Source organism: Plecotus auritus (genome assembly GCF_963455305.1).
Source record: "Plecotus auritus genome assembly, chromosome: 4".
NCBI classification, from domain to species: domain Eukaryota; kingdom Metazoa; phylum Chordata; class Mammalia; order Chiroptera; family Vespertilionidae; genus Plecotus; species Plecotus auritus.
The window spans coordinates 112,509,428-112,531,943 of record NC_137775.1 but is presented as its reverse complement, the minus strand read 5'-3'; the positions used below and the strand labels follow the sequence as shown (position 1 = coordinate 112,531,943).

At 39.5% G+C, this 22,516-nt stretch overlaps 1 protein-coding gene across 1 annotated transcript in view; it reads left to right on the top strand.

Moving 5' to 3' along the window:
- PPP1R3A (protein phosphatase 1 regulatory subunit 3A) overlaps positions 1–22,516 on the top strand; it is a 59,582-nt gene that overhangs the window by 31,193 nt on the left and 5,873 nt on the right. Inside the window, exons 2-3 of the mRNA XM_080665579.1 lie at positions 21,772–21,830; positions 21,926–22,050. Coding sequence (XP_080521705.1) covers positions 21,772–21,830; positions 21,926–22,050 — 184 coding nt within the window. The remainder of the gene's footprint in view (positions 1–21,771; positions 21,831–21,925; positions 22,051–22,516) is intronic.

The following is a 22,516-nucleotide window of genomic DNA, read 5'->3' as shown; positions in this document are numbered from 1 at the left end:
TGGGAACCACCAGACTGTTGTCTGTGTATCTGAGTTTCAGTTTTATATCCATATATGAGTGAATTATATGATTCTTGGCTTTTTCTGACTGAATTATTTTGCTTAGCATGATGTTGTTACAAATGGCTATATTTTATCTTTTCTTATGGTTAAGTAGTATTCTATTGCATCACATCTTCTTTATCTAATCATTTATCAAAGGACACTTTGGTTGTTTGCATGTCTTGGCCACTGTGAATAATGTTGCATTGAACATATGGGTGCATATATCTTTGTGAATAAATGTTTTCAAGTGTTTGGATAGATACCCTGAAGATGGATTGCAGGGTCATATGGTAACTTTATCCTTAATTTATTGAGGAACCTCCATACTGTTTTTCATAATGGTTGTACGAGTTTACATTCTAGCAGCAGTGAATGAGGGTTCCTTTTTCTCCACAATCTCTCTAACACTTATTACTTGCCTTGTTGATAATAGTCATTCTAAAAGGTGCGAGGTGGTATCTCATTGTAGTTTTGATTTGCTTTTCCCTTAGAGCTATTGAAGTTGAGCATCTTTTATTGTATCTATTCACAATTTGTATGTCTTGGTTACAAGTGTCTGTTTAGGTGTGTTGCCCATTTTTAAATTGGCTTATTTGTTTGTTATGTTTTGAGATGTGTGAGTTCTTTTTATATTTTGGATATTAATCACATACAAAAACCCCAAAATTAATATACATAGCTTAAAAAAAACAAAAAACAGAGGAAAGAAGTATGGAATACCATCAAATAAAAACAACAGACAAATACAAAGGAAAAAACCCACAGAGGCACAGAGCTACCAGAAAACAAAAGATAAAATAGCTATAAAAATCCTCACATATCAATAATTACCATAAATGTAAATGGACTGAATTTACCAGTGAAGAGGCTCAGAGTAGCACAGTGGATAAAAAAAAAAAAAAAAAAAAAAATCCATCCATACTGCCTTCAAGAGACACATCTAAGCTGCAAAGACAAAGGTAGATTCAAAGTGAAGGGGTGGAAAATGATTTTTCAAGTAAATACTTGCAACAGGCACATCAAATAGTCTCAAGGATAGACCATATTTTGGGTCACAAAACTAGCCTCAACAAATTCAGGAAGATTAAAATTATAACCAGTATATTCTCTGACCACAATGCCTTGAAAGTAGAAATCAACTGCAAAAAGGAAGTGAAGAAACCCACAAATACGTGCAGATCAAACAACATATTACTAAAAAATGACTGGGTCAAATAAAAAATGAAAGGTGAGATCAAAAGATACATAGAGCCCTAACCGGTTTGGCTCAGTGGATAGAGCGTCGGCCTGCAGACTCAAGGGTCCCAGGTTCGATTCCGGTCAAGGGCATGTACCTTCGTTGCAGGCACATCCCCAGTAGGGGTTGTGCAGGAGGCAGCTGATTGATGTTTCTCTCTCATCAATGTTTCTAACTCTCTCTCTCTCTCCCTTCCTCTCTGTAAAAAATCAATAAAATATATTTAAAAAAAAGATTCATAGAAACAAATGAGAATGATAATATGATATATCAAAACTTCTAGGATGAAGCAAAAGCAGCAATAAGAGGAAAGTTTATATCATTACAAGCATATTTCAAGAAACAAGAGAAATCCCAAGTAAACAATCTAATATTACATCTTAAAATACTAGAAAAAGAACAAAAGCAACCCAAAGTTAGCAAAAGAAATATAATAATAAAAATCAGAGCAGAATTGAATTAGAGAACAAACAGACTATACAAAAAATTCACACAAGAAAGAGCCAGTTCTTTGAAAACATTAATTAAATTGATAAACCTCTGGCTAGACTCACTTAAGAAATAAGAAATAAGAGAAAAAAACATATAAACAAAATCAAAAATAAAAGAGAAATCACCACAAACATCACAGATATACAAATAATCATATTAAAATACCATGAAAGACTATATGCTACCAAATTCAATAACCTAGGAGAAATGGGTAAGTTTCTACATATATATAACCTTTCTAGACTAAATCTTGAAGAACTGGTGAATCTAAGTAGATCTATCAGCAGTGAGGAAATTAAAATGGCCATCAAAAACCTCCTCCAAAATAAAAGTCTGGGAACAGATGGCTTCACCAATGAATGCTACCAAACATTCAAAGAAGATCTCAAACTCTTGCATAAAATTGAAGAAAAAGGTCATACTCCCTAACACACTTTGTAAGGGCAACATAACCCTGATACCAAAACCTGGCAAGGATAACACACAAAAAAAAAGAAAACTAAAGACCAATATCTTTGATGAATACAGATGCAAAAATCCTAAACAAAATACTAGGGAATGTATACAATAATTTATCCAAAAAAAAAAAAAATACATCACAGTCAAGATTAATTCCAGGAGCACAAGGATGGTTCAATATATTTAAATCAATCAATGTAATATACTACATCAACAATTAAAAGGATAAAAATCATATGATTTTATCAATAGATGCAGAAAAAGCATTTGATAAGTGCAAAATTCATTTATGATTAAAACCCTAAATAAAATAGGACTAGAAGGAAGGTGCCTCAACATAATGACCATATATGATAAACCCTCAGTAATATTATACTCAATGGCAAAAACCAAAGCTTTTCATCTAAAATTAGGAACAAGACAAGGATGCCCACTCTCACCACTCTTATTCAACGCTAGAGGCCTGGTGCATAAGATTCGTGCACTGGGGCGGTGGGGGCCCTCAGACCAGCCTACAAGCAGACCAGCCTGCACCCTCTTGCAGTCTGGGACTCCCTCGGGGGATGTCCGCCTGCCGACTTAGGCCTGATCCCCTGAATGATTGGGCCCTCGGGGATTGGACCTAAGCTGACAGTCAGACATCCCTCTTGCAGTTCAGGGCTCTCACAGTCTGGGACTCCTCACTCCCTGTGGGAGTGCTGCTGAGACAGAAGCCAGGCACTCTGCCTTGGAGGTGGGAGAACTCCCACCACTGCTGCTGCACTTGCCAGCCATGAGCCTGGCTTCTGGCTGAGTGGCGCTCCCCCTGTGGGAGCACACTGACCACCAGGGGGCAGCTCCTGTTTTGAGCATCTGTCCCCTGGTGATCAGTGTGCATCATAGCGATTGGGGTTGGGGGTCCGATTGGGGGTGGGGTTGCCATGGGGAGGGGCTGTGGGTGGTGGGGCGCTGGCCACGCCCCCAAATAAGGTGGGGGGTGCTGATTGGGGGCCAGCAACCTGGGGGAGGGGCCATGGGTGGTTGTCTGGCCAGGGTTGGGGGGCCGATCCTGGTTGGGGCCGAGTAGGTGGAGGGGCTGCAGGAGATTGGCTGGCTAGCCCTCCCCCTATTGGGGTGGGGTGTGTGATCAGAGGCAGGGCAGCAGCGGGGAGGGGCTGCAGGCCTATAGTGGTGGGGCAGGCTGATCAGGGGCGGGGCTGGCCAGGGGGAAGGGATGGGGCATTTGGCCAGTGGCCCGCTCTATTTTTTTGGCAACTTCATGACTTTTATTTGTGGTGCCTGTGCTATGTCTCGAAAATACCTTCTCTCCCAGCCCCCGGACAGCATCCAGGAGGGGGCAGCAAAAAATATAAGACATCCCTTCCTGTCGCACACAGACCCTATATACAGGCCCACTCTGCCCAAGCTGGTGGGATGCTTGGCACATTCTTGGATCCCTGCTCAGGGGCGGGAGGGGAGACAGGTGGCAGCACACATGAGAGGGGGCCTCGGAGTGGCCACTCTGGTCCTGGCATTTCCTGGTCCTCATTTCCTTCCTGGTCCTCGTTTCCTTCCTGGTCCTGCCTGCAGCCCTGGTCCCCTACCTGGTTCAGCCTCCCCTCTCCATCCTGGCCTCAGATGGCCCCCTTGGCTCCTGGGGGCTCTGTCCTCCCCTCCCAGCCTGGAGGTCCCAAGAGAGTCAGAGACTCCCTGGTAGCCCTGTCACTCGTGTTCACACAGGGGAAGGGTGCGTGTGGCAGAAGCTGTATGAATGCGTGTGCAGGGGCAAGTCCTCGGGGGTCACTTGGACAGTTTGCAGATGACGTGGATCAGTGCCGCGTTCTCATCCTTGAGGCCCGGAGGTTGGACAGGCCCTTCAGCTCCTCTTCTAGCTCAGTGGCCTTGCACTCCAGGCCCTGCACTCAAATCTCTCCAGCTCAAGGAGGGCCGGCCTCTCTGCAAAGCGCTCCTGCCTCTGCGTGGCACACTCCAGCTCCACCTTGAGCTGCACCGGCCGCAGCGTGGTCTCGGGGCCTCATGAAGTCTCTCCTCAATGAGCAGATCTGCGTAGAGCTTCCTGAAGCCTCCCTCCGGCTCTTCCGATTCGGGCTGGGGTTCTGGGTTGAGGACCCGCTGCCTCTGGAGGGGAAGAGCTGGATTCTGCGCTGAAGTCCACTGGCTTTGCCTACTCCCCCTCTGCAGGCCCTCTCCTCTCCTTGCCAACTCTGCAGTGCTCCCTGGAGGCCTGTGGTCCCTGTCACTGCCTGTTAGGCACCTCTACTCTCTGGGCAGGGCCATCAGAATTCTCAACCCCAGGGACCCCAGGCTGCCAGGAAGGGTCCAGGCTCTGTGCAGCCCCACTCTTGATATGGATGGGAGAGTCCCATCAGGGACAGGCCAGCACAGGGGAGGGGCTGGGAGGTTGGCTGGCCAGCCCCACCCCCTGATCAGGCGGTTCACTGGCCACAGTGGGCATCATAGCGACTGGTCGTTTGGTTGTCATAGACACTGGCTTTTTATACATATGGATAGTTCTGGAAGTCCTAGCCACAGCAATAAGGCAAGAGAAAGAAAAGACATCCACATTGAGAAGGAAGAAGTAAAAGTGTCACTTTTTGCAGATGACATCATTTTGTATATAGAAAACCCTAAAGTCTTCACCAAAAATAACTATTAGAAACAAAAAACAAATACAGTAAAGTTGCAGGATACAAAATCAGTGTACAAAAATCTACTGCCTTCTGGTATACTAATAACAAAATTTCACAAAAAGAAATGAAAAAAATTCCTTTTGCAAATGCAAACAAAAGAATAAAATATCTTGGAATAAACTTAAAAAGAACATGAAGACCTATATACTGAAAATTACAAAGCATTATTAAAAGAGATTGAAAAAGACCCAACAAAATGGAAAAATATCCTGTGTTCCTGGATTGAAAGAATCAACATTGTTAAAACAGCCATACTACCCAAAGTGATATATGGACTTAATGCAATCCCCATTAAAATACCAATGTCATTTTTAAAGGAAATAGAACAAAACATCATCAGATTTGTATGGAACCACAAAAGACTCAGAATAACCAAAACAATCCAGAGAAAAAAAAGAACAAAACTACGTGACTTCAAATTATACTATAGAGCTACAGTAATCAAAACAACATGGTAGAAAAGTGGCAGAAAAAAAGACACATAGATTAGTGTCACATAATTAAGAGGCCAGAATAAAACCACATGAACATGGGCAGATAACTTTTGAGCAAGGAGCTAGAAACACACAATGGAGTAAAGAAAGCATCTTTAATAAATGGTGCTGGGAAAACTGGAAAGCCACATGCAAAAGAATGAAACTGGGTTACAGTTTGTCCCCATGTACAAAAGTTAATTCAAAATAGATCAAAGAGCTAAATATAAGATCTGAAGTAATAAATTACATAGAAGAAAACATAGGTACTAAACTTAGGGACCTTGGTCATAAGAGAACATTTTATGAACTTAACTCCAAAAGCAAGAAAAATAAAGGCAAAAATAAATGAATGGGACTATACCAAACTAAAAAGCTTCTGCACAGCAAAAGAAACTGACAACAAAACAAACAGGAAGATTACCAAATGGGATATATTTCTAAAGAATTGCTCCAACAAAGGTTTAGTGTCCAAAATATATAAAGAACTCATAAAACTCAACACCAAACAAACAACAAACCCAATTAAAAAATGGGTAGGGGACCTGAACAGACACCTCTCCTAAGAAGACATACAAACAGCCAATATATATATATGAAAAAATGTTAACCTTACTAGCAATTAGGGAAATGCAAATCAGAACTGCAATGTTATACCACCTCATACCTGTTAGAATGGCTATTATCTACAAGACAAGTAATAACAAATGCTAGAGAGGTTGTATAGAAAAAGGAAGCCTCATTCACTGCTGGTGGGAAAGTAGACTGGCACAACCACTATGGAAAACAGTCTGGCAATTCATCAAAAAATTAAGAATTGAGGGGCCATATGACCCAGCAACTCCTCTCTTGGGTATATACCCAAAAAACTCGAAAACTTGTATTTGCAAAGATATATGTACCCATATGTTCATTACAGCATATTATTCATAGTGGCCAATACATGAAGACAACCAAAGTGTCCTACAACAGAGGACTGGATAAAGAAGATGTGGTACATATACACAATAGAACACTACTCAGCCATAAGAAAACATGAAATACTGCCATTTGGGATAACACAGATGGACCTTGGAAGTATTATGCTAAGTCAAATAAGTCAGGCAGAAAAAGTTAAGAACCATATGATTTCACTTATACGGTAGAATATAAAATGAAACTCATCGACACAAACAGCAATCATGGTGGTTGCCAGAGGGAATTGGTGGGGAAGGAGAGGGGGGGTCTAATACATGGTGACTAAAGATGACTTAGCTTTGTCTGGTGGGCACACAGTGCAATATACTGATCTTGTAACATCAAAATCCACACCTGAAACCTATGTGTCCCTATTAACCATTGTCACCACAATAAATTTATTTTTTTTAAAAAGAAAAGAAAGGTAAAATAAAGACTTTAAGCCAACAAATTTAAGAATTTTTTTCTGATTTCTTTCTGGTGTATATATTTTTTATTTTTTCCAATGTCATTCACTTAAAAACAAAAACATTTACATTTCTCTCTCAATAGAATATAATTGGTAGGTAGTGGCAAAGGTGTCCCTTGAGCCAGGTTTACCTACAAATCTTTTTCCACTTAAAATTCATGAATTATGCTTGGGATATTTCATACCCAAGCAACCTACAATTTTTTTGGCTTGTGCTTTGACCCTTAGGATTCTACTTAAATATGCACTAGATTCTCACAATTTAGTCAGTCCCTCTTGAGAATATAGATATATTTATAAAATTACAAGTGGTATACAAATTCAATCACAAAATTAAATTTAAATAGTCTTCTTCTCCCTGATTCCTATGGGGTGAGCATGAAAAAATAACACCCACCACTTTGACATGACAAATCAGATTTGTATGGGCAATCCTTGGTAGGAAACAAGGAGTTAGGAAATGAAGAAACTTTGGGGAAAAAATCTTATAAAATAATTCTTCAACAAGAATTCTTCTTCCTATGCTATTAAAATCTTCTGCATCAAGAAAGCATGGTACCATTGTTTCCAGTACATTTTTAAGATCAAGTACCGAGGTAATAGGCAATGTCTAAATTTAGAAATAGAAATAGAAAAGGTTTTAGAAATGTAATATTTCCACTTCATGGAAAATAAGAAAATGACAATAAAACCATCTATTCACTAACAAAATGGTAATATTCTTATATACTTGAATACTTGAACACTTCACTAGTGTATATTCAACAGACTTGTGGTTTGTCATGTCTTATGATTATATTTTAAAAGTAATATATTAGCTTGTATAATATGTATTATCCAATACATTTGTTTATCTCAGTCAGTTGTAGACATTGATAATGTCCCAGTATTTGAAAAATTTTGCCTGGACATAAGTAAAATAAAGTAGGAATAAATCATCCCATAGTCTGCACTACAAATAATGTAAGACTAGCTAGCAAAGTGTGCAGGTAAGATTTCTATCAATTTGAACTGATAATGCTGACCATAAAGTTTGAGAATTTACTTTTGCAATTTTAACAGTTATTTATATTGATTCTAGTAGTATTTATAGTTCTTTTGGGGGGAAAATTAAGAAAATTTTAATTAAATATTTCAAAATTATATTTATAGAATACTCCTGTTAGTTATATAAATATAGAACTCTAAAACTGGAATTCATGTTATTTATTCTTAACACCAGAGGCCAGTGCATGAAAATTTGTGCGCTTGGTGGGGTCCCTCAGCCCAGCCTGCGCCCTCTCACAGTTTGGAACCCCTCGGGGGATGTCCAACTGATGGCTTAGGCCCGCTTCCCATGGGATCCAGCCTAAGATGGCAGTCCGACATCCCTCTGGCAGCCCAGAAGCCCATGGGGAGAGAGCCTAAGCCGTTAGTCAGACATCCTTAGTGCTGCCACGGAGGCGGGAGAGGGTCCTGCCACCGCCACTGCGCTGGCCAGCCATGAGCCGGCTTCTGGCTGAGTGGAGCTCCCCCTGTGGAAACACACTGACCACCAGGGGGCATCTCCTGTGTTGAGCGTCTGCCCCCTGGTGGTCAGTGTGCATCATAGTAACCGGTCATTCTTCTGTTGGGGTCAATTTGCATATTACCCTTTTATTATATAGGATTGAGAATTGGTTCCACTTTGAGCAATTGAGGGGTAGATCAGTAGCTGCTTGCTTATGCAGAGAAAGGTCACCCTGAATCTGTATCAGTGCTTGCCTTGGGTGCTAGAGAGAGAAGCCAACATGAAGGTATTGTATTTGATATCCTTTATCTAATCCAGAGCTTTATCTTTGAAGATAAGGAATGTGATATGCACAAAAGCCATGTTCCTTGCCATGTTAGTTTTAGCCTCCCTATTCCACATCTAAGAGAAATGTAACGTCATTAAAAATTGTTTGAGATAAGTTCTTGCTTCTTACAAACCCCTGTTGATACATAACTAATGAAAGCATTTTTTTTTCCTGGCATTATCATCAAGGAAGTAGATGTAATTTATGTTTTCATCTTTAATTACTTCTTCATCATTTCTTTAACATTTTTTCTTAGACTCTTCTCTTCACACTTAAACACTTATTAATTTGTCTTTCTTTTGATTAAATATTTTCCTTCTGTTATTAGTTTTATTCTTAATCAAGAGAAGACTATAGGTATTGTAACACCAAAAGGTAAATATTAAGTTCTAGTAGTTGATTTATTTATTATGAACTTCTCTTCTCATTAAGCACAACTTTCTGCTTTCCTCCTTCCTCCAATTTATAAGTGGATATAAAATGTCAAGTACTAGAAATAGCACACAATATGTAATTATTTACCTTAGGAAAACCTTCTCAGTATTTCTATAAATACCCACTTATCAATGTCAATGCTAATATATTCTCTTTAAATATCTTTAAAAAACAAATCTCTAATGAGTTACATATTATTTCTAATTTAAAATTTCTCCATTCATTTTCTTTACTTTTTTTTTCTTTAGGGGAGGAGGGTAGAGGAAATCAAATAAGATCACACTCTGAACAAAGATGACAAGCAAAGTTCTTGTGGAGTTCAACATTCATTTTTTTAGCTTTTTATCACAGAGTGAGAGGGGATGCCTAAGAATGACAAGGTTTGTTCCCTTTAGACAGTGCTGAATAATTTCATGCAGGGTGATAAGAGGACACAAATACAACATTCTTCACTCACTTACTTTAAAAATATAATATTATATTAGTTTCAGGTGTACATCATAGTGTTTAGACATTTATATAACTTGCAAAGTGATCACCCTGATAAATCTAGTACCCATCTTACAACATACATAGTTATCAGAACATTATTTGCTATTCCATATGCTGTAACTCACAGCCCTGTGACTATTTTGTAACTACTAATTTGTATTTCTTAATCCGTCCCCCTTTCACACATACCATCCAACCCCTCTGTCAGCTGGCAGCTATCAAAATGTTCTCTGTATCGCCGAAACTGGTTTGGCTCAGTGGATAGAGCGTCGGCCTGCAGACTGAAGGGTCCCGGGTTCGATTCCCATCAAGGGCATGTACCTTGGTTGCGGGCACATCCCCAGTGGGGGGTGTGCAGGAGGCAGCTGATCGATGTTTCTCTCTCATCGATGTTTCTAGCTCTCTATCCCTCTCCCTTCCTCTCTGTAAAAAACCAATAAAATATATTTTAAAAAAAATTTAAAAAAAAATGTTCTCTGTATCTATGAGTTTGTCTCTGTCTTGTGTGTTTGTATATTTTTGTTTTTTATATTCCATAAATAAGTGTGATCATATGGCATTTGCCTTTCTCTGTCTTCCTAGTTTCACTCAGCAGAATAGCCTCTAGGTCCATCCATGTTGTTGCTGATGACAAGAGTTCATTTTTTTTTTAGGGCTGAGACATATTCCACTGTATATATGCACCCCTTCTTCTTTATACATTCATCTATGTGTGGACTTTTAGGTTGCTTCCATATCTTGGCTAATTTAAACAATGTTGCAATGAGCATCTATACTAATAATAGAGGGATATGCAAATTGTCCTGGACACCGTCACAGTGATAGTAACAGCCAGCAGGCTGCCTGGGTGACAAGGCCAGCAGTGGGGTTAGTGAGGGGTGACCAAATGACTGAACAGCAGGCTGTGCAGGGAGACCAGGCCAGCAGGGGGGTTAGTGAGGGACAACCAAATGACTGAACAGCAGGCTGCGTGGGGTGACCAGGCCAGCACGGGGGTTAGTGAGGGATGAACAAATGACTGAATAGCAGGCTGCATGGGGCAACTAGGCTGGCAGGGAGGGCAGTTGGGGGCGACCAGGCTGGCGGGGGGGGGGGGGGAGTTGGTGACCAGGCTGGTGGCGGGGGGGGAGTTAGGGGTGACCAGGTTGGCAGGGAGGGCAGTTAGGGGTGATCAGGCCAGCGGGCAGGTGAGTTGTTAGGAGCCAGTGGTCCCGGATTGTGAGAGGGATGTCTGCGATTTACGCACAATCCCTGGGGTTGGGCCTAAACGGGCATTCAGACATCCCCCGAGGGGTCCTGGATTGGAGAGGGTGCAGGCTGGGCTGAGGGCAACCCCCCCACCCATGCACGAATTTCATACACTGGGCCTCTAGTATGAATATATGTGTTTTTTATTTAGTGTTTTGGGTTTCTTCTGGCAAATACCCAGAAGTGGAATTGCTGGATCCATCTTTGCCTCTTGCTATAGCCTTTGTTTTACAGTCTATTTTGTCTGGTATAAGTATTGCTACCCCAGCTTTTCTTTCTTTGTTTCTATTTTCATGAAATATCTTTTTCTATACCTTTACTTTCAGTCTGTGCATATCTTTCAATTTGAAGAGAATCTCTTGTAGACAGCATATGTAAGCTTTTCATTTTACTAGGAGTCCAGCGCGCGATTCAAAATTGCGTGGCACTGCCCACCCTCGAGTCGCCAGTCTGGCTCTGCCTCAGTCTCCAGGCCCTGCAGCAGCCACAGCCGCTGCTGGTCCAGCCCTGCCTCCCTCTCCCACCCTTGAAGCAGCCGTGGCCATTACTGATCAGGCCCTCCCCCAGCGCAGGCGCGCGGAGGCCCCTGCAGCCCCACCCTCAACACTGCATGCACAAACTCCTCCTGTCCGGTCGACCCATTATGGCGTCCCAGTTAATTAGCATATTTATCTATTATATATAGAGATTATGCATTCAGCCACCATATTTCTTTTGATTAGAACCTTTAATCCATTTTTATTTAAAGTAATTCTTGATAGAGATGTATTTGTCGCCATTTTATTATTCAGATATTTTATCTTCCTTCTTCTTAAATAACTTTTCTGGTAATATTGGTTTGGAGGTGATGAATTTTTTTTGTTTTTCTGTGTTTTTTGTGTTGTTTTTTTCCTGTGAAGCTCTTTGTGAGATATTATTATTATTTTTTTTAAATGATAGCTTTGCTGGATAGAGTAATCTTGTTTTTAAGTCCTTGCTTTTTATCACTTTGAATATTCTGTGCAAGTCCCTTCTGGCCTGCACAGTTTCTTTTGAGAAATCTGCTGATGGACTAACAGGAGCTCTTTTGTAGGTAACTAACTGCTTTTCTCTTGCTCCTTTAAGAGTCTCTCTTTGTCTTTAACCTTTGGCATTTTAATTATGTGTTTTGGTGTGGGCCTCTTAGGTTTTGTGAGAATAAACAAGTAATCTTCTCTGTCAAAGAAGGACGTTTAGGCAGCCACCATTTTGGCTCCCATGACTTGCAGCTCCCCTGGGGGCCACCATTTTGAAATGGCAAAGGTCAACCCCTCCCCTTTTCCTTTAAATGAGTCAATTGTGCAAGAGTGGGAGCCTGAGCTCTCCCAATGAAGAGTGAGGAACAGATGATGTGCATCAGGAATAAAAGCCCAAGCGCAGGGCCAGCTTAGTGTGTGTGCTCCCAGACCCTGTGTAGCCGTGCACCCTCCTGCAGGAGTAAAGATGTTTGCCTTGCTGTCCGGCTCCCGAGTTCCTTTGTGTTCTACTGGGACCCCTGATCTGGGGGGCTCAGTGTATTTTTAATAGTTTCGTCTTGTTTGGGACCTTCTGCACTTTCTGAGCTTGTATGTCTATTTCCTTCTCCAAGTTAGGGAGGTTTTCTGTCATTATTTTTTCAGTCAGTTTTAAATCCCTTGCTCTCTTTCTTCTGCCAGCACTTCTGTCTGGGAGAAAGCTGCTCTTCCAGCCCTTTCCCTGAAGCCAAACAATGCAATCCCTCCTCTGTATCCCTGGTGCCTTCTGAGTTCTTGCCTCAGTGCTGCATCTCAGAGTTAGTGAGCCCATTAGCAAATGAGTCCATCACAGGTAAATCCATGTTCAGGCCCTTCAAGAGGAACCCCTGGGATTCCAGCAGCCTCTGTCTCACTCTGTCACAATCTCCATTGGTTTTTACAGCCAGAAGTTATGGGGAATTCTGTTCCTGATACTGGAGCCCTGGACTGGTGAGCCTGGTGTAGGTCTGAAACCACGGATAGTACCAAATTATATATATGTTTTCTGTTCATGTCTTCCACCCACAAATTTAATGCCTTTTTCATCTTAACTAAGCATTTATCATGCACTATGACTGTAACTTTTGGAGTTTGAGATGCAAAGAAAAAACTAGCCTAAATTTGTTTGTTCTTCATAATTTCACAAATAAAAAAATTCATTCTTACCAAAGATTTTAGCAATCTCAGTGTATGGTTTTTTTTATTCATTATTAAGTCAAGAACATACACCTTTTCACTTAAAGAAAGCACTTTCTGGCTTCTCTTTGGCATAGCTGAATTGCCAGCATCACTCTTCTTGCACTTTGGTCCCTTTATTAAGTGAAATTGAGCACAAGAACTGCAATAGTGTGACTGTCTGTGTAATCACCAAGAAGGCTACTAAGTGACTAATGAGCAGGGAGCTTTTATAGTGTGAAATACCGGACAAAGAGATAATTCACGTCCTGGGAAGAATAGGGCAGGATGGTTCAAGATCTTATCACAGCCGAAACCGGTTTGGCTCAGTGGATAGAGCGTCGGCCTGCGGACTGAAGGGTCCCGGGTTCGATTCCGGTCAAGGGCATGTACCTTGGTTGCGGGCACATCCCCAGTGGGAGGTGTGCAGGAGGCAGCTGATCGATGATTCTCTCTCATCGATGTTTCTAGCTCTCTATCCCTCTCTCTTCCTCTCTGTAAAATATCAATAAAATATATTAAAAAAAAAAAAAAAAAAAGATCTTATCACAATACTCAGAACTGTATGCTATTTAAAACATATGAACCTTTTACTTCATGAATTTTTCATTTAATATTTTTAGATCATGGTTGACCATGGGTAAATTAAACTCTGAGGAAAAAAACTTCACATAATGGGGGATGATTGTATTGCTTTATTTATTTGTTTTTTAAATATGTTTTTATTGATTTTGGAGAGAGAACAGGAAATAGAGAAACATCAATATGAGAGAGAAACATCCATTGGTTGCCTCCCACACGCACCCCAACTGGGGATCAAACCCACAATCTGGGTATGTTCTCTAATGAGGAAATTAACCAACAACTTTTTGGTGCATAGGATGATTCTCACCCAACTGAGCCACACTGGCCAGGGCCTATATTATTTTTATTTAATTGTCCATCTTCCCCACTGACTTGTGAGCACTCTGAGGGCAGGGACTCTGTCTTGTTTATTGTGGTGATCTAGTACAATATTTGTAAATTTGTGGGCATTCAATATATATATCCCAAAGACCTTCTAAGCCTAACACATTTCCTTCAATAGAAATCATCCTGTTTCCTTCACCTTGTTTAACCTCCTGAATTCCCCATCTCAAGTAATGTGGGTTCCATCTTTAAATTCTTGATTAAAAGCCTCTGCCTCATTCAGACATATTTCCTAGATAGTAGGAAAGAATGCTACTCACATATAAAACTAATACAAAATAGGAGAACTAGATTTGGGGCCCCATGATTCTCCCAACTGCCTAGGAAAGGGACCGTCTAAACAGCTAAGTCCAATGGGATTAGTGGTCTGAGATACATCATTGTGTATATCCGGTTTGTAAATCTGGCCTCACATCAAAATCATCTTAGGAGATTCCTAGTACCATCACACTCCATTCCCTCTCCCAGCCCCATGTGCAGGTCTGTTAATTTTGAATTTACAGAGATAGGACCTGGTGCTTCTGATATGAAAGGTAATTTGGGGAACTATTGTTATATTTAAAAGCTACAGTGTTATAGTAGAAGGGAGCGCCAAGGATGCAGGGCTACTGAACAACTGAGATGCTTAAAGTTCCTTTATGAGCTTAATTTCTAGTTTTTTAGAAATTCCTCTAGGAAGAATGCCTAAATCTAACAAAGCAGGTTGGTTACCACTTCCAAGTTTGTTAAGAACTACTTAGATGGGTATAAACCCGGATGAACAGAATATGGCTGATAAAGCATCTTATTTTTCCCCAGTGTAAGACTAGAATAAAAGTCAGGGACCTAGGCATTACTTCTTGGTCCACTGTTCAGCACATGCACCAGAGATTAGAGAGGAAGGTAGTTTTTAGAGGAAGGTAGTTTTTATGAGCACCTGGGAAACAAATCACATAGCCCATAAGACATCAGAAATCAGACTTCAGATTAATTTAAGACCTTATTGATTTATAGTGCAGGAGCCACAGTTAACCACCAGACTTAACTCTCTTTTGGTAAGGTCTTAGAAGGGAAAATACTAGATTTCTAAAGCTCATGCATGGAACTAAGTTCAGACAGAGAGAGGCATTTTTAAATGTACTTATAGGAAATTGATCAACAAATCATATTGATACTGATACTGGACCCAATGGGTCCAAAGCTGCCTGTCATTACTTGAGCCAAATTAAGCAGAAACAGGCTTGAATCATGTATGAGCATTTATTCCAATACTGTGGCAGTATGGGGAGAGCAGTAGGTCACCCTGGAATTCTGCCCTCTCTCCCCTCACCAGTTGGCTGATTATTTATGGATTAGAGGTGGGAAAAAATTGAAAGTTAGTGAGTTCCCAGGGTCTGCCTACTCTCATTGTCCTTGCAAAGATCAGCCCCGGAGCACCACAAAGATAAACCTGGAACACAGTCTCCCTTCAGAGAGGTTCTGACCTTGATCTGGGCTCTAGACTACCTTATCTTCAGGGCCTGTTCTCCTTCTTCTGACACATCCCTCAGTTCCCCAGGGTCTGTAAGAAAATTTCTTCTTCATAGTGAGAAGCTATTAAACAACTGTGATTCTATTTCTATTACATGCCCTTCCTCATCAATGCTACATCAAAAGTTGTAACTTAAATTTCATTCCTCTTCTCTTTCCTCATTGCTGTGACCTTTAATCCTCATCATTTTGTGCCTGAAATATTGCAGGAATCTCATGACTAGTCTTTCTGCCATATTGTGACTCACTCCATACAGGCTCTCTAAATGTATCTCCAGAGATTGGTCTTTAAGTGTCAATGTGACCATGTCTGTCTCCCATTTAACTCACTACCCCTCGTGCCCCAATTCTCATTAAAAAGTGTATAAAGAACTCAGCCCCACTTTGCATGGCATGCTGAGATCTTTAACCCTGGATGACACTACCTTCTGTTCCTTGGCATTCTTTCCCCAAAACACAGTCCAAAACTCTGAACATCTCATTGTTTCGAATGTGTATCTTTTTTTTTAGAGGCAGGGGGATGTTCTTACCTTTAAATCTTTGTCCACTTGTTATTCCTTCTAATTGGAATTACCTTACCATTCTTTTCTAATTTGGGAAGTTCTACTTTCCCTAAAATTTAACTCAGAATATTGATCTCTTTGTGAAAAATTCTCTGATTTCCCCCAATAGAGTGCTCTCCTCATTTCTGTCCTCTTTTTTCCTAAGAGAATATCTATCATATTATCCTATCTGATAAAAGAGTAATATGCAAATTGACCATACCTCCGCTATACCCACAAGCCACGCCCACCAGCCAATCAGGAGCGAGTATGCAAATTAATTCAACCAAGATGGCTGCAGCCACAGAGCAAGCAGGAGGCTTGGGTTCCACCGGCAATGGAGGAAGCCAAGCTTCCTGCACACCCTGGCTGGCCCAGGCTTCCTCTGAAGGCTACAAAGTTTCAATTATAGAAGATAAATAAATCCCAGATACCAGGGCCTCTGCTTGGGTTGCCGGGGGGAGTGACCAGCCTGCAAACCACCACAGACCCCTCACCCAGGCCACCCCACACCTCAAGGGAACCCCCACTCTGATACGGTACACCCTTCAGGGCAAACCAGCTAGCCCCCACCCATGCACCAGGCTTCTATCCTATCTAATAAAAAAGTAATATGCAAATTGACCATCACTCCAACACACAAGATGGCTGCCCCCATGTGGTCAAAGATGACTGCCCCCATGTGGACACAAGATGGCCACCACAAGATGGCCAGCAGGGGAGGGCAGTTGGGGGTGACCAGGCCGGCAGGGGAGGGCAGTTGGGGGGGACCCAGGCCTGCAGGGGAGGGCAGTTAGGGGTGACCAGTCTTGCAGGGGAGGGCAGTTAGGGGTGACCAGTCCTGCAGGGGAGGGAAGTTAGGGGTGACCAGGCCTGAAGGGGAGGGCAGTAGGGGTGACCAGGCCTGAAGGGGAGGGCAGTTAGGGGCAAACAGGCTGGCAGGGGAGCAGTTAGGCATCAATCAGGCTGGCAGGGGAGTGGCTAGGGGGTGATCAGGCTGGCAGGCAGAAGCAGTTAGGGGCAATAAGGAAGGCAGGCAGGAGAGCAGTTGGGAGCCAGCAGTCCTGGATTGTGAGAGGGATGTCCAACTGCCCGTTTAGGCCCCATTCTACCACGATTGGACCTAAATGGGCAGTTGGACATCCCTCGAGGGGTCCCAGATTGGAAAGGGTGCAGGCTGGGCTGAGGGACACACCCCCCATGCACAAATTTCATGCACCAGGCCTCTAGTTTTATTATATTCTATGTGTTCCTTGGCATATATATTTAAATTATTTTAGGTATTTTTAGTTTAGATAATAACATAACATCCTCTGATGTGATGTTTGGAACTGTTTATTTAATATTTATTGTAGTTCTCTGTGGTTTATCATCTTTGAGTGGTATATAATATTCCTTTTGTGTTATGACACAGTTTTATGTTTACTCATTTAATGCGCATTTGGGTGGATTCAAGTTTATGCTGTTGATAACAATTTTTATCAATTAAGTGGTATAAAAGAACAACTCCTTAGGTCTTTTTATTTCTCTGTCCTTTAATAATGCTGACCATCTCTTTATGTACTTGTTGGCTAAGTGTATTTTATCTTCTATGAAGTGTCTGCCCCTCTCCCCTGATTCTTTTGAAATCTATGTGCTTTCTCATTGATTTGTATGAGTTCTTTATATATTTTAGTATGTATTTGTGTTGATTTTGTGCAATGCAAGCATCTTCTCCAAGTTTGTAATTTATGTTTTTTCATTATAAATATATCTTTTTTTAAATTATCTTTATTGTTGAAGTTTTACAGATGTACCCTTTTTCAGATGTACCATGGCTATTTTTAAATCCACTCATCTACTAATGGATATTTGGGCTGTTTCCAGATCTTAGCTATTGTAAACAACACTGCTATGAACATAAGAGTGCATATATTCTTTCTGTGTGGTGTTTCAGGATGTTCAATTAATATTTGACAAAGAAGGCAAGAGCAAATACTGGAATAAAGACAGTCTCTTCAATAAATGGTGTTGGGAAAATTGGACAGGTACATGCAAAATAATGAAACTAGACCACCAACTTAAACCATGCAGAAGAATAAATTCAAAATGGATAAAAGACTTAAATGTACATTTTGAAACCATAAAAATCCTAGAAGAAAATGTAAAAAGAAAAATCTCAGACATTTCACATAGCAGAATTTTCACTGATACATCTCCTAGGGCAGTGGTCGGCAAACTCATTAGTCAACAGAGCCAAATATCAACAGTACAATGATTGAAATTTCTTTTGAAAGCCAAATTTTTTAAACTTAAACTTCTTCTAATGCCACTTCTACAAAATAGACTCGCCCAGGCCGTGGTATTTTGTGGAAGAGCCACACGCAAGGGGCCAAAGAGCCTCATGTGGCTCTCGAGCTGCAGTTTTGCCGACCACTGTCCTAAGGCAAAGGGAAAAATAAACAAATGGTACTACATCAAACTAAAGAGCTTCTGCACAGCAAAAGAAACCACCATCAAAATGAAAAGGAAACCCACTGAGAGAATATATTTGTTAGAGATACATCTCATAAAGTGTTAATTTCCAAGATATGTATAGTACTCATACAATTCAACAAAAGAAAGACAAACAATCCAATTAAAAAATGGGCAAAGGACTTGAATACACACTTCTCCAAAGTAGATATATGAATGGCCAAAATTCTATTGGAATTTTTTATGAAAAAATGGTCAACGTCACTAAGCATCAAAGAGATGCACGTTAAGCCGAAACCGGTTTGGCTCAGTGGATAGAGCGTCGGCCTGCGGACTTAAAGGTCCCAGGTTCCATGCCGGTCAAGGGCATGTACCTTGGTTGCGGGCACATCCCCATTGGGAGGTGTGCAGGAGGCAGCTGATCGATGTTTCTCTCTCATCGATGTTTCTAACTCTCTATCCCTCTCCCTTCCTCTCTGTGAAATATCAATAAAATATATTTTTAAAATTAAAAAAAAAGAGAGATGCACGTTAAAATGACAATGAAGTATCACCTCACACCTGCCATAATGGCTATCATCAGTAAATGAACAATCAAGAGCTGGAGAGGATGTGGAGAAAAGGGAACCCTAGTACACTGCCAGGGGAATGCAGACTGGTGCAGCCACAGTGGAAAACTATGTGGAGTTTCCTCAAAAAATTAAAAAGAAGCTCCAATTTTGACCCCGTGATCCTACTTGTAGGAACATATCCTAAGAATCCTGAAACACTACCCAGAAATAGGATATCTTTTAAGGAACAAATTTTAAATTTTGAGAAAGTTAAACTGATAATTTATTTTGAGATCTGAAAGATATTTACATTTATTTTCTACTAACAATTTTAAGGTTTTTGACATTTAAGATAGTAATTGATCTTGAGTTGATTTTTGAATATATGGTGTAGTAATTTCATCTTTTCCCGTAAGAGTTGCATTTTCCCTATCTCCATTTACTAAAAAGGTCCTTATTTCCTTGCTGTCTGACATGCTTTGTTTATCATATACCAAAGTTCAATATGTTTAGATCTATCACTAAGTTTCTCAATCCTCATCTGTCTCTGTGCCAAAATAGCTTTCTTAAATAAATCTTCATAAAAACTCTTAAAATCAGGTACAGTAGGTTCTTCCTTCCTGCTCTTTCTCATAAATATTCAAGCTATCTTTAGCCCCATACTTATTTTCTTTAGAATCAGATTTTCAAATTTAGTGAAAAATTCTATTGGAATTTTTATTAGAATCTAATTGAAAATAGATCAGTTTGGGAGAGAATATCTTCATACTATGTTCTTCCTAGAACATGGTATATTTCTCAGTTTTTCTATGTCTTGATACAATTTTATTAATTGGAATTCTTACTACACATCTTCCATTAGTTTTTTTTAATAGACATTAAATTTCATCTATTTCAGCTTCTCTTTCTTGTATTTATCACTGAATCTAATATCCCCCCTATATTTGTGTATAATAAATACAAAATATGTTACCTAATTATTTGTCCCCAAAATGAGTTAAAAGCAGGGTCCTTTCCTTTTGATTCAATCATTTTTTTAAATGAGATAGTTTAGAGAATTGAGTTAAAAAAAAATAATAATTGCTAGCCCTGGCTGGTTTGGCTTAGTGGATAGAGTATCGGCTCATAGATTGAAGGGTCTTGGGTTTGATTCCAGTCAAGGGCACATACTTTGGTTCCAGGCTCAATCCTGGGCCCTGGTCTCTCACATCAATGTTTCTGTCTCTCCCGCTCCGTTCCACTGTCTCTGAAAATCAATGGAAAAAATATCAATGGTGAGGATTAACAACAACAAAAAAAGATTGATAGCATTTTGGTTAGGCAAAAACAAAAGGTTTTAAATGACTATTATTGTTCCTCTACAAGTGAGATTTATTTTCTGCATTGTTATGGGAATAAAGAGGAAGCAGGAACAATTAAGTGATGGTTAATGGTTTATATATTTTTAAACCCTAGGTATTATGTATATAGAGAAGGAAAAGTGTGTCAGCTTGCAATTATATTCCACAAAAATAGACTTTTACATACTTATTGGTGTCATTAAACAATATAGATTTATCGATTAATTCAGTATCAATTATGTAAATACTACTAATGAAATTATATTTATATAGAAACATTATTTTCATTCATGGATCCCCTGGAAGTTATCAAATATTTTAAGTTAACTTAAAATTAAGCATCATAAAAGCAAGTAAAACTGAATTACTTTCTTAGATAGTCTGGATGAAAGAATTTGCAATTTTCTCATGATTTGTTGAAATAAGATTAGCCTACATGGGATTTGGATCAACGTTGTCTATTGGAAAATAGACTATTACACATATTTATCAGTTATTGCCAACTCTCTAGATTTCTTTTATTGCAGATTCAGCTGAAACAGAACAAGAAAATCTGATAGATTGACTTATGACATAACTTCACAAAGTGGGTTTTTTCATTAAAGTTTTGTTTTTGTTTCTCTGAGTGTCATGGACAAGTCTAAATGTAATGATTCTACAAAAACACCTACAAACAGATTACATTTGAAAGTAGAGGTATTTATCTTTCTCCATCAGTAAGCAGAATACAAAAGAAAAGGGAGTGTAACTTGAATCATTTTAAAGAAAGAAAATATATGCTTTCGTATGAGCAATCTGAAGTCTTGGTTGTAAAATTTGCCTGTGGCAATACACACAGAAAGGCTTTTAACTGAGTATAAATTTAGCTGCCTTTCGGTTTTTAGTGAGTTTAATGTGTTTTTCTTCTCCTTTTTTAGAAAGAAAGAGCTAATGTTATATCAATCCAAGTGAATTTTCATTAAGATAGAACACAAAAAAATTAAAAATTGGGATGTTAGAAAGCAATTTCCATGGCCACAAATGAACTGTCAGTTCATAAAACTTTATCAATTAAACTAAGAGAAAAATGTTCTCACTTGCAAACATTAAATTCATGAATGATGGGATAATCTATATTTACTTTTATTTTTATTTTGGTTATAAAAGTTTTAATACAAGCAACATATTCTTTGTTAGAAATATGGCATTATGTAAATTACTTTTGATTTTTTTCTACAATAATACATACCTTTGCATCATTCTGAGGGATCATTTTATTTGAAAAATATACAAAGTAATAAAAGAAAAGATGGAAGTTTACATAATATTAATTTGGTTTGATATTGGTTTGAAATCCCACCTTTATAGAAATACTTAGAAGATATTTTCCCAGAAAAATGTATAACATTTTGTTTTAAATTTAACAGTAAAGAAGAATCATCAGTAACATCAGATGAGAATAACTTTGAGAATTCAAAGATTACAGGTAATCTTATTTAACTTTTAAACAAAACCTGTCACTTTTGTTAAAAACTACAATTATAACAATCTTACATAGGTACAATTATATTAACTTTTCAGATACCCATATCCCAATAATCGTTTGTTCCCAAGAGGATAAGGATGACTTGGAAACCAGTATTCAAAATGTAAAAGATGTAAACAGGGACCATGATGAACACGACAGAAAAGAATTAGAGCTGAGGGTAAGTGCTCTGGTCGCCACGTTATTAGAGAAGATGAATCCATTTATGCTTCAAAGATGCTGCAATGCTGGCCTTTCAATAGCTTCAACTAATGTAATTTGCAAATGTGAAAGCACAGCCTATTCTGTCCTTACATCTCTGGCTTGATCAACAAGACACTTTGATTTCAGTGTGCTGCTTCTGCTCTGTACAGTGGTGAATTAATAGCATTCATTTTTTTTTATCTCTTTACCAGAAGCTCTGAGTAATAGTTTGTAGGAATTACAGAAGAGGTAGCACTATTCTGATGTGCATTTCTAATCTTTGTGACAAGTGTACACTTAGCATAAACTTATCTGTAAAATGAGAGGGCTGCACTCGATGATGTTAGGGTTCTATCCAGCACGACAAGTATTGCATTTAGCACCATTTTTTCTTACTTACATCTTTGTGAGAATCTCAATGTTCTGTATCATTGGACAGTATT